The sequence below is a fragment of the Ovis aries genome, chromosome 4 (genome assembly GCF_016772045.2).
Source record: "Ovis aries strain OAR_USU_Benz2616 breed Rambouillet chromosome 4, ARS-UI_Ramb_v3.0, whole genome shotgun sequence".
In the NCBI taxonomy this organism is placed as follows: Eukaryota; Metazoa; Chordata; class Mammalia; order Artiodactyla; family Bovidae; genus Ovis; species Ovis aries.
The window spans coordinates 73,592,633-73,605,460 of record NC_056057.1 but is presented as its reverse complement, the minus strand read 5'-3'; the positions used below and the strand labels follow the sequence as shown (position 1 = coordinate 73,605,460).

Sequence of the window (12,828 nt, the reverse complement as noted above, 5' to 3'; positions counted from 1 at the left end):
ATAGCATAAACCAGGGAATATATATTTTTAAATTTCCCACATGTAATTTACTTCTTTCTGAGAGCAAGGGAGGGAGGGGGAGAGAGAGGAAAAAAATAAGAAGGAGAATGCTGGGATAGTAGAGTGAGGGATTTACCTATTTACATTCTCTGTTCAGGACGTATATGAAAACAGCTTCAGTCAAGCTACAGGTGTAAGATAATATCTGGAGTTTATTACAAGTGAATTGTTAATTTTACAGCTATAGTGTAGAGATAATGGTATGTGCTTTAGAAGATAGAGCTTTCCTCCTTTTCGTTTCTTTTTTAGAAAGATATATGTGTTTTAACATTAGTTGGCTAACTAGTCATCATTAAAATGTTTGGCCATGTTTAAGTCATTCAGGTTTTACTTATCTTAAATATCTTAAAGATATCTAAAATGGAAAATATTAGTCTTGGTTATTAAATATTAGAAAAGATATAATTTTTTAGTTCTTATTTATTATTCTGAAAACACTACATAATTTTCTAAAAGGCTTTGAGATATGTGGTTTGTATAATGTACTCAGAACCCTAACTGAATTTTTGCCCAATTTTGTTACTGATTCTCTGTTCTTCTGTTGCTTTGCAACCTCCTGAGCAAGGACAAAAACATCTTTGGTATCATTTATCTCTCTATGTGATTGGTTTCCATATATGCATTTCTAGCTTTGTTTTGGGAAAAAAAAAAAAAACTTTTTCTCCAGCTACTTGTAGAATTCTTCTTTTTTGATGCTTTCTTATGGATACATTAACATAACTAAGTTATTTCTTTGTCTTCATTTGTTTCAGAATCATCCTCTGTTTAGGTTGTCTGTTATCTTTCATTTCCATTGCTATTTCCCAAATCTAGACCTCCATAATCACAGATCTGAACCTCTAAAATCGGAGTGACTGCTTATGACCTTTATGTTTTATATAATAATTTGGACCCATGATTTTATTCTATTTTATACCTTATTATAAAGTCTGTTTCCTGATAGGAATTACCTTAGTTTTCCTAATGAGATGAAAACTATCAGAGTTTAATTTTTAACTTTTATTCTTTAGATTCCTCAATTCTAGTGAGTCATCATTATATATCAGGTGTAATCATACCCCCATTCCTTTGTATAAAGGCTGGTTTTGTCTACCTACTATCTGTCCAGTTTGAACTTGCCACCTGAACAGTCAAGGTTCTTTACCAGTTGGACAGTCTCTTTTATCATTCTCTCAAATCATCCTGGTCTTGTCCCTGTTTTTTTCTCATGCTTTTCCTCTGTATTGTCCTCTCATCTCTCTTAACCACTAATTACTTTAACAAAATCTGTATTTTCTTTAAGTGTGTGAGGTGTGTGTACCTTTTCTTCTCCTGTGCATAATGTTTTTGAAGGTAGTACTTTATATTTCTTATGTTTATTTCCCCCATATTATGCAATACATAGGCTAGTGCTCTGCTCCAAGTATAAGAATACAGTACTGATTGAAATAATTAAATGAGATACTTCATGCTTTTATTTTTACAAATGAGGCCTTTGATCTGTCTGTGGAAGAATCACTGATTTCTGATGACACAATTGATAATATTGATGAAATCCTGGAGAATACTGAGTCAGGTGTCTGCAAGGAGCTGGAGATATCTCTGATTGTGAGTACTGGTATTCCTTAAAGCAAAGTGTTTTGTTGTTTTTTTTTTTTTTTTTTGCTAGGTAGACTTAGCTTTCCTTGTAAAAAAGCCTGTCTGAAATACTAATACTGCCAAGTTCTAATAGAAACACAATGAGAAGTCTTATTCTTCCACAGGGTGATATTTTCATTTTAGTAGGATATTTCACATCAAGGAAAAAAAATCTAATATTTAATTCTAGGAAAACAACTCTTAGATTAATCTGATTCTATCAGATTTCAATAGCACTTAAGTCTGTCATACTCAGTAACCATAAGATAAGACTCTTCAGAGTTTATAAAAACTAGAAATAAAATCTGTGAGACCTTTTGGAAGTGAATACACAAGATTGATTAGTAGCTGTCTTTCCGTATTGTATGTATTCTCTCTTGCTGTATAAAGCTAAAAATTAGTATATTTTGTAATGTTAATACTGCTCACTGGGACTCCTAACCAGCTTTTTAGGTTGCTTACTAAACTGGTTATGTTCTTTATTTTGTTTCTCTTTTCCCTTTGTAATTTTATAGAGTGACATTTAAAAAAATGCATACGTGTTACTGTATTTCCCCACTGTCAACTGTGTCAAGTTGTCCTTATTTAGATGGTTTGTCAGGCTTGATTTTAGATGTGGTTGTTAATAAAAATAGTGTTGAAGTTCTATGTATTATTTAGTTTTTATGTCTAGCATAGTAGTATTCCTGATTTCCTTTAATGCTCTAGTTTAGACAGCTTTAGGAATAATAGTGTTATAGGAATAAAATTTCCCATATGAGCATCTTTGACATAAGTTTCACTTCTCCCTAGAAAAAGATGTATGTTTAAGAAATATTTTGAAATATACAAATTTGTTAAAGATATCATTTTGAATTTTGTCCATTGTTATCAAAAGTTTTAATTATTTTGTACTCCTTCAAATATAATTCTTTTTGTGTAATTTCATTTAGGAACAAGGTGATGCAGACAAGGACATCATTTTAAAAACATGTAGTCAAGTACTACAAAAGATCCGTTCAGAGGAAAGCCTTATTGCCACAGTACAATCCAAGTACAAGGACAGTGTTGAGGTTGGAGTATGCTTTATATTATTGGTCTTACATTCAGATGCTTTGAAATTTTTAATACTTAAACTTTTCTTAAGTAGTTAACACCCAGTGTGTAGATAAATTATTTACTATTTCTGGAAAGATACTATAGCCATTGTTAGCTGGTATATAATTAAACTCACCCTATAGTGGCAATAGCAAATTTACTGATAAAATACATGGAGTTTTTTTAACATTTGGTTTTTATTATGCTCACCAAAACATAACTTTTATCTTTTTCTTTCTGCCTATACAAGTTTACAGTGGAAAACTTGCTATATACAGAAAGATAAGGAGGAGAAATAAAAACACTGATTGTATTCCCCTTAGCTTAAGAGATATTCAGTGCTAGATTTCAGAGTATTTCCTTTTTGAATGGTAAATTATTTGTTCAGTTCAGGTCGCTCAGTCATGACTGACTCCTTGTGACCCCATGAATCACAGCATGCCATGCCTCCCTGTCCATTACCAACTCCTGGAATTCACTCAAACTCATGTGCATCGAGTCGATGATGCCATCCAGCCATCTCATCCTTTGTCGTCACCTTCTCCTGCTTTCAATCCTTCCCAGCATTAGGGTCTTTTCCAGTGAGTCAATTCTTCACATGAGGTGGCCAAAGTATTGGAGTTTCAGCTTCAGCATCAGTCCTTTCAATGAACTCCTAGGACTGATCTCCTTTAGGATAGACTGGTTGGATCTCCTTGCAGTCCAAGGGACTCTCAAGAGTCTTCTCCAACACCACAGTTCAAAAGCATCAATTCTTCGGCGCTCAGCTTTCTTCACAGTACAAATCTCACATCCATACATAACCACAGGAAAAACGATAGCCTTGACTAGACAGACCTTTGTTGGCAAAGTAATGTCTCTGCTTTTGAATATGCTATCTAGGTTGGTCATAACTTTTCTTCCAAGAGTAAGCGTCTTTTAATTTCATGGCTGCAGTCACCATCTGCAGTGACTTTGGAGCCCCCCAAAATAAAGTCTGACACTGTTTCCACTGTTTCCCCATCTATTTCCCATGAAGTGATGGGACCAGATGCCATGATGTTTGTTTTCTGAATGTTGAGCTTTAAGCCAACTTTTTCACCCTCCTCTTTCACTTCCATCAAGACGCTTTTTAGCTTCTCTTCACTTTCTGCCATAAGGGTAGGGTCATCTGCATATCTGAGGTTATAGATATTTCTCCCGGCAATCTTGATTCCAGCTTGTGCTTCTTCCAGCCCAGTGTTTCTCATGATGTACTCTGCATAGAAGTTAAATAAGCAGGGTGACAATATACAGCCTCGACGTACTCCTTTTCCTGTTGTAACCAGTCTGTTGTTCCTTGTCCATTTCTAACTGTTGCTTCTTGACCTGTATACAGATTTCTCAAGAGGCAGGTCAGGTGGTCTGGTATTCCCATCTCTTTCAGAATTTCCCACAGTTTCTTGTGATCCACGCAGTCAAAGGCTTTGGCATAGTCAATAAAGCAGAAATAGATGTTTTTCTGGAACTCTCTTGCTTTTTTCATGATGCAGCGGATGTTGGCAATTTAATCTCTGGTTCCTCTGCCTTTTCGAAAACCAGCTTGAACATCAGGAAGTTCACGGTTCACGTATTGCTGAAGCCTGGCTTGGAGAATTTTGAGCATTACTTTACTAACGTGTGAGATGAGTGCAATTGTGCAGTAGTTTGAGCATTCATTGGCATTGCCTTTCTTTTGGATTGGAATGAAAACTGACCTTTTCCAGTCCTGCGGCCACTGCTGAGTTTTCCAAATTTGCTGGCATATTGAGTGCAGCACTTTGACAGCATCATCTTTCAGGATTTGAAATAGCTCTACTGGAATTCTGTCACCTCCACTATCTTTGTTCGTAGTGATGCTTTCCAAGGCCCACTTGACTTCACATTCCAGGATGTCCGGCTCTAGATGAGTGATCACACCATCATGATTATCTGGGTCATGACGCTCTTTTTGTACAGTTCTTCTGTGTATTCTTACCACCTCTTAATATCTTCTGCTTCTGTTAGGTCCATACCATTTCTTTCCTTTATCGAACCCATCTTTGCATGAAATGTTCCCTTAGTATCTCTCATTTTCTTGAAGAGATCTCTAATCTTTCCCATTCTGTTGTTTTCCTCTATTTCTTTGCACTGATTGCTGAGGAAGGCTTTCTTATCTCTCCTTGCTATTCTTTGGAACTCTGCATTCAAATGCTTTTATCTTTCCTTTTCTCCTTTGCTTTTTGCTTCTCTTCTTTTCACAGCTATTTGTAGGCCTCCTCAGACAGCCATTTTGCTCTTTTGCATTTCTTTTCTATGGGGATGGTCTTGATCCCTGCCTCCTGTACAGTGTCACAAACCTCTGTCCACAGTTCATCAGGCACTCTTGTCTATCAGATCTAGTCCCTTAAATCTATTTCTTACTTCCACTGTATAATCATAAGGGATTTGATTTAGGTCGTACCTGAATGGTCTAGTGGTTTTCCCCACTTTCTTCAATTTAATTCTGAATTTGGCATTAAGTAGTTCATGATCTGAGCTATAGTCAGCTCCCTATCTTATTTTTGCTGACTGTATAGAGCTTCTCCATCTTTGGCTGCAAAGAATATAATCAGTCTGATTTCAGTATTCACCATCTGGTGATGTCCATGTGTAGAGTCTTCTCTTGTGTTGTTGGAAGAAGGTGTTTGCTATGACCAGAGCGTTCTCTTGGCAAAACTCTATTAGCCTTTGCCCTGCTTCATTCCGTATTCCAAGGCCAAATTTGCCTGTTACTCCAGGTGTTTTTTGACTTCCTACTTTTGCATTCCAGTCCCCTAAAATGAAAAGGACATCTTTTTTGGGTGTTTGTTCTAAAAGGTCTTGTAGGGCTTCATAGAACTGTTTAACCTCTTCAGTGTTACTGGTTGTGGCATAGGCTTGGATTGCTGTGGTATTGGAATGGTTTGCCTTCAGAGATCATTCTGTCATTTTTGAGATTGCATCCAAGTACGGCATTTCAGACTCTTGTGTTGACCATGATGGCTACTCCATTTCTTCTAAGGGATTCCTGCCCACAGTAGTAGATACAATGGTCATCTGAGTTAAATTCACCCATTCCAGTCCATTGTAGTTTGCTGATTTCTAGAATGTTGATATTCACTCTTGCCATCTCCTCTTTGACCACTTCCAGTTTGCCTTGATTCATGGACCTGGCATTCCAGGTTCCTATGCAGTATTGCTCTCTACAGCATCGGACCTTGCTTCTATCACCAGTCGCATCCACAACTGGGTATTGTTTCTGCTTTGGCTCCATCCCTTCATTCTTTCTGGAGTTATTTCTCCACTGACCTCCTGTAGCATATTGGGCACCTACCGACCCGGGGAGTTCCCCTTTCAGTGTCCTATCATTTTGCCTTTTCATACTGTCCATGGGGTTCTCAAGGCATTTATATTATATATGTACATATGAATATTATATATATTGCATCATTTTGTAAGCTGTTTGAAAATGTGTTTGTCATTTAATGGTTTTTCTTGAATATTTTCCCATATGATTAATAATTCCTCTATACTATGATTGTGAGTGAATAAAACATCATCTCTTGCATAGATATATGATGTTATTTAACCTTTCATCTGTGTTAGATATTGTTTACTTCCTTTTTTTTTTTTTTTACCATGAAACTCTATGGGTTTTGTACATAATCTTGTGTATTTCCTCAAGTAGATTCCTAAAAATTGTTAATTACTTAGTCAAAAGGAATGAATATTCTTGAAACTTGATATATATTTTCAAACTACTTTTGGAAAAGATAAATTCAGTTTACATCCTCACTGGAAATTCCCTTTTGCATTTTCTGTCGTGAAGTGCGTCTCACTGTGTGTCCAGCTTGAAATACTTTTTACCTTTTCTCCTTTGACTGCTAGAATGATATTCTTCTAAATAGATTTGCAGAAATTCAAGAACTCAGTGGGTAGAATTGTCTTGTTGAAAACTGTAGAATTTTTCATTTCAATCTGAGCTCAGTAAATATTAGTTGAATCTTAATAGAGAGAGTGGTCCAAAGGTGACTGTTCAATAAATATTGCTATTTGTGTGTTGAAAATATAACGACTCTTTCTCTCACTTAGTTTAAGAAACAGATTATTGAATGTTTAAATGAGAGTCCCAGCGTGGATCACTTGCTCTCCATTAAAAAGACACTGAAAAGCTTAAAGGCTCGACTGAGATGGAAATTGGTTGAAAAGAATAATTTGGAAGAAGTAAGAAAACAGTTGGTTCTTAATTAACTCTGTGTGTACCTAATTTTACTTGGGGTCTGCTTCTTAAATACACTCTTTAAAATTATTCCCTTTTTGTTTTATATATTTTATCTCTTTTTCCCTCTGTAAGTTACTATGTTAATAATGTTAAACATTTTCCTATGTCATGAAATGTTTTCTAAAAATGTTTTACATGGTTGCCTTGGTTGTTAGTAACATAAATGTTTTTGAATAATTTAAAAAACTTTTACTGGGACTGTTGCAATGTTTATTAAAAACAAGCCTTTACATGCTGAGAGGTGACAGGGTGCTCCCCCAAAGGTAGAATTTTGTTATAAAGATCAGGATGTCTTTTGTTAACTCTCTTTTTAAGGGCTGGATATAGTATTTCTTGCAGATATTTTAAGTTGTTTTCATATGTAATAGAACAAAAAGAATTAGGACACTTTTAGCTTTTAGGCTTGAAACTTTGTGAATAAACTGTCATTCTTTGTTCCCTTGAGGATTCCATTTGCTTATCAAAGGGGTTTACGTTATATCTTAATCCAACTTGAATTAGCTTTCTTCCTCATTGGAGCAGTTAAGCATGGAGTGGAACTAATTTAATTGTTTAAAATTCTTTTAGTTTTATCCTCTTCTGGGCTGTAGGACGTGAGGTCTCTTTTAGTTTACTTCTTTAACTGTTATAGAAATACATCTAACCTTAAAGACATGTACCTTTTAAGGAGACTTATTTATTATCATTGATGTTTACAGAGTCTTTAGGAGTCCTACATTGTTTTTCCTAGGCATGCCACGTGTTTACTGATTTTTTTTAAATTAAGTTTTACATGGAGAAAGATTCCGTGGAATTTAATTGTATTCTGGTTCCTGTTCTTGATATTTATTTTATGGTGGCAGTTGGTCATCTTAGAGAACATCTATACAGCAAATTAAGAGATAAGAAAAATCTATGTAATAGACTTTATGGCTTTATTTTTATAATCCCTTTTTGTAGGTTTTAGAAAATTCAGGGTTAGAATAAACTAATATATTAAACTAATATTAATTTGACAATTATGTTATGAGGGACTCTTAAGTGCTAAATATGGAAGGATACGTAAAAATTAGACAGTGATTTGCCATAGAAGTTACATTAATTCTTACTAGGAAGAACTTGTTTTCAGTCTACTTTAATAAGCCTGTAACGTTACTTTTTTATTTCTGGTTAAAGTCTGATGACCATGACGGATCTGAGATTGAAAAAATAAAACAAGAAATAACTCAGTTACGGAATAGCGTCTTTCAGGGAATTTATCATGAGCAGGAGGAATATGTAAGTATTTGATTCTTTGAAATGTTGAATTAGTTTTAAAATTGGATTCAAATACCTGTTTTTATGAAGTGGACTGTAATCACAAGGCAGAGATTATATTGGCATAGTTATCTTGGTATGGGGGTTTCCCTGGTGTGTCAGATGGTAATTTGCCTGCAATGCAGGAGACGTGGGTTTGGTCCCTGTGTTGGGAAGACCCCCTGGAGAAGGGCTTGACTATCCACTCTGGTAGTCTTTCCTGGAGAATTCCTTGGACAGAGGATCCTGGCAGTCTGTAGTCTATGGTGGCGCAAAGAGTCAGACACAACTAAGTGACTAACTGTTGATAGAATAATATTTATGTGAACTTAGATGTTAATTTCTGATGACAGACTATTTCATAACCATTGTTCCGGATGCTTGCAGAAAATTGCAGAAAAGTATAAAGAAATATCATCTGTAACTTTCTCAATCGGTGGTAACAGTAGTATAATTACACTAAACTTTTAACTTATCTTCCTTCTAGTCTTATTTTTACAAGAATCAAGATTATATCACAGACAGTTTTGCATACTACTTGTTTTCTGTTTAACATAAAGCCTGAAGATTTTTCCTTTATTAAAATCTATATGATTATTATTTTAGCTTAAGACTACACAGTGAAAACATTAACAGGGTACCATAATTTAGTTGAATATTACAAAATAAAACTACTGGGTTGAGGGTAAGTTTTACCACTGATTTTTGTTACTTTGGAAGAATCAGTCAGCATATCTTGTCTTTAAAATGGAAAGAATATTGCATTTTGTATTTTAGGGATATTATGGGAAGAAAAGGAAGGTAAGAAACAGTGCTCTGAAGAATAAAAGTACTATGAAAATAATAGGCACTTTATTATGTGATATTTAGCAAACTTACCTGTGTGTACTTCATTATTCACCTTGTGAATATTGGATAAAATAACTGTCTCCCATGAACTTGATAACTGTCTGGAAATTTTACTGAATAAAACATGTGATAAGTGACTTTTCTAAGGATATTCAATTGACACACTTGCTGCAAATTAGCTTTTGTCGAGCTACATGTTTATTTTTTTCTTTCCAGGCTTTTATGATTTTTTTTTCCTACATGAAATAGCCAGCATTTTAAAGTGTTACTGTGTTCTTATGTTTTGAGGACTAGTGACAATTTGTGATTCCAGTTGATTTTTCATCACATTTTTTCATTTTAGCTTGAAAGTGAGTGTGGACTTTGACCTTAGGCAAGATTTTGTGCCTGTATATGTAAGCCAAGCTTAAAATTTGTAGTAAACTTTTTCTTCTGTTAGTAAGGTGGTTAATTTAGATCCAGGTTGACGCTTGGTTTTCATTTATTGTGGTAGAAGGCAAAATCAATGATTTTATGTCTTATGAGGTTATATATATATTATTAGATTAGAAGTCTTATTAGATATTTAATAAGGGAGGTACCAGGATGTACGGTTGAATATACATTGATCTCTAATAAAAAATATATATTTTTAAAATTTAGGCGAAGCTGAGTAGCTTAGTACAAAAATGGTTCCCTGAGCTTCCTCTACTTCATCCTGAAATAGGATTACTTAAGTACATGGTAAGCTTTGTTTCCTTTGAGAATTACTACTATGCAGAGTGCTGAAAAGTGATGATGTTACAATTATGTATCGTTGTTAAATCTATAATAATCTCACTATAAAAATGTTTCTGCTGAATGGTTTTTAGTATTAGAACTTTCTCAAGACTGTCTTTCATACTTGCATTCTGTATTTTAATTTTTATATCAGTTTGCATGTTTTCTGTATTTTCTCTTTTTCTCATAACTAAAGAGAAAACATTTTGCATGGCACTTATTTGAATTAAATGTGTTTATCTTTTGAATTGATGAAGCAATTTTACCTCCTGTTCCCAGGGTTAGAATAAAAGCAGGACTCTGATAGTCATGAAGAATTTTTAAACGGAATGTATCTTTTAAAGCAGGCTGGAAAAATTATTCTAGAGAAGTTGAGATAGAAGTTAAGGTAGATATGTTAATGTGAGTATGATTTTCTAGGCAGTCAGGATTCAAAGCTAGGAGATCAGTGTATTGGATAGGACATTGTAGAGCAGGATTGATAAACTCTGGCTCTCAGAGCAGAGTCTGTTAATTCTGTGTTTTATTATTTTGTCTGCTGCCCATGAGGGTCTCGAGGAGATGTTTATTCTTTAACATTGTCATTAAATTCCTGATAATAGTTTAAATTTAGTACCTAAAGGAATGTTCACACAGATGTCTGAACATCGATGCGTGAGTAAATATGTGATACTATATGGGGCTTGAAAATTAATTTCAAAAATACGCCAATCTGTTTTATTGTGGAAGATTAATCATGGCTTATGATTCTCTTCATTGACCTGCAAAACTGTTAATCATAATCATATGATTGGTTATGGATACCCTTAATTATTTTAAGGTGTTTTCCTGTTATATGTGCTTTAGGAAATCCCTTGTAGGTTGATTGTATATTTTGGATTACTTAAATATGGTGACAACACTTAAAAAAACAAAATAATTTCACAATCCCTCATTATTAATAAGACTATACCACAGTAAAACTCACCTTGATTTAAAATGTCGATAGTCATGTTTTAGTGCAAAAAATTATTCCTTTTAAAAAGTATCAGGAATACATAGTAGAATTAAATTATTTGAAAAAAATTTTCAATTTTAATGATTCCATTTCATGTTAGAACTCTGTTAGTTCCTAGAATTGTGGCAGTCTTAATTTTTAGACTTCTCATTCCCATTCTACAGCCTTCTTTTTATTTTTCATCATTTTAATATTTTTTTAGGAAACACATTAAGTTTCCCAAGTAAACATCAGGGTTCCTTGGACACAGGGTTCATCCCAGTCATTTTCAGAATCTCGTGTAGAGATGTAGCATGATTAAGTGTATGGTGATTACATTCTGGGTGGGAATTCAAGTGTCAGGAAATAGAAAAAATATAAAACTTTAAATATTCTTATTTTATTGGCATCTCCAGTAGAGTTCATGATATCCAGTCCATCTTTTAGTATGTGACTAATTTTGTTATTTGAAAGTGCTGTGGTTGTTTGGTTTCTTGAACTATATAACAAAAACTTATTCTTAGAACTCTGGTGGTCTTCTTACAATGAGCTTGGAAAGAGATCTTCTTGATGCTGAGCCTATGAAGGAGCTTAGCAGCAAGCGTCCTTTGATACGTTCTGAGGTTAATGGGCAGATAATTCTTTTAAAGGTAAGTTTAAGTTCTTTGGACTTGTGGGAGATTCAGAGAAGTACCATGTGGTGGTGGTACTTTTACAGGAAAGTAAAGACCCACTGTTTATTTTCTAAATTATATGAATTAACTGGTATCATGATAATGTTTCCAGTTTGGCTGCCGTAACTACCTTGTATTTAAAGTTTCCCTCATTTCCCTAAATAATATATGTTTTTAATAGGATATACTTGATTTTCTCTTTTCAGGAGAACTTAATATGATCTAGCTAAGATTCAAAGTTCTTATTTTTCTTAGGTTTCTATTTGAAATCTCAACTATTTTGCCAACAGTCTTCTGTTCTTTGATTTCTTCTCTTCATTGACCTGCAAAACTGTTAATCATAATAGTTGGATAATTAATTTGGCCTTAGTGGGTATATATTGTAGACTACATTTTAAGCTACTGGTAGAATTGTTCTTTTCTTTTTAAATTATATCATTAAAAGCAGATAGGAAAACTACTCATGCAATTAAAAAATAAATTTAGATATATTTTAACTTACATAAAATTTAAGTTGAAATGATATATAATTAGAGTGAGATTTTAACCTTAGGACTGCCACTTCCTCTTTTTTGGTAAAAGGGCTATTCTGTGGATGTCGACACGGAAGCCAGGGTAATTCAGAGAGCAGCTGCCTATCACAGAGCTTGGAGAGAAGCTAAAGGAGAATCTGGGTTGCTACCACTGATATTCTTATTTTTGTGTAAGGTAAAGTTTTTATGCTAATCTCTTTCAGAAAACTTTTTATTTAAAATATGTTTTAGTTACAAGCTTTATAGAAGTAAATGCTTTTAACTTTTTAAATTGAATATATAGTTGATTTACAATTTTGTGTTAATTTCAGGTATATTAATTTCATAGCACAGTATTTTTACAAGTTATATTCCATTGTAAGATAATGGGTAGAATTCCCTGTATTACATAGTAAATCTTTGTTGCTTATCTGTTTTATATATAATAGTTTGTATCTACTAGCCCCATACCCCTAATATGTCCCTTGCAGTTTCCATCTCCTGTTTGGTAACCACAGTTTGTTTTTTATGTCTGTCAGTCTGGTTCTGTTTTGTATATATATTCATTTGTATTATTTTTTAAATTCTATATGTAAGTGATATCATATAGTATATGTCTTTCTCTGAGTTATTTCACTAAGCATAGTATGCTCTAGGTCCATCCACATTGCTGCAAATGGGAATATATATCCCACTGTATATACCACATCTTCTTAATTCACTCATTTGTAAATGGACATTTGGGTTACA

General features: G+C 33.9%; 1 protein-coding gene across 3 annotated transcripts in view; it reads left to right on the top strand.

The window, feature by feature from the left end:
• STK31 (serine/threonine kinase 31) overlaps nt 1–12,828 on the top strand; it is a 93,043-nt gene that overhangs the window by 49,707 nt on the left and 30,508 nt on the right. For all 3 annotated transcript variants that reach the window (XM_027968673.3, XM_042248671.2, XM_042248672.2), the window contains exons 13-19: nt 1,531–1,647; nt 2,610–2,729; nt 6,844–6,975; nt 8,189–8,290; nt 9,800–9,880; nt 11,417–11,542; nt 12,149–12,274. In XM_027968673.3, coding sequence (XP_027824474.2) covers nt 1,531–1,647; nt 2,610–2,729; nt 6,844–6,975; nt 8,189–8,290; nt 9,800–9,880; nt 11,417–11,542; nt 12,149–12,274 — 804 coding nt within the window. The remainder of the gene's footprint in view (nt 1–1,530; nt 1,648–2,609; nt 2,730–6,843; nt 6,976–8,188; nt 8,291–9,799; nt 9,881–11,416; nt 11,543–12,148; nt 12,275–12,828) is intronic.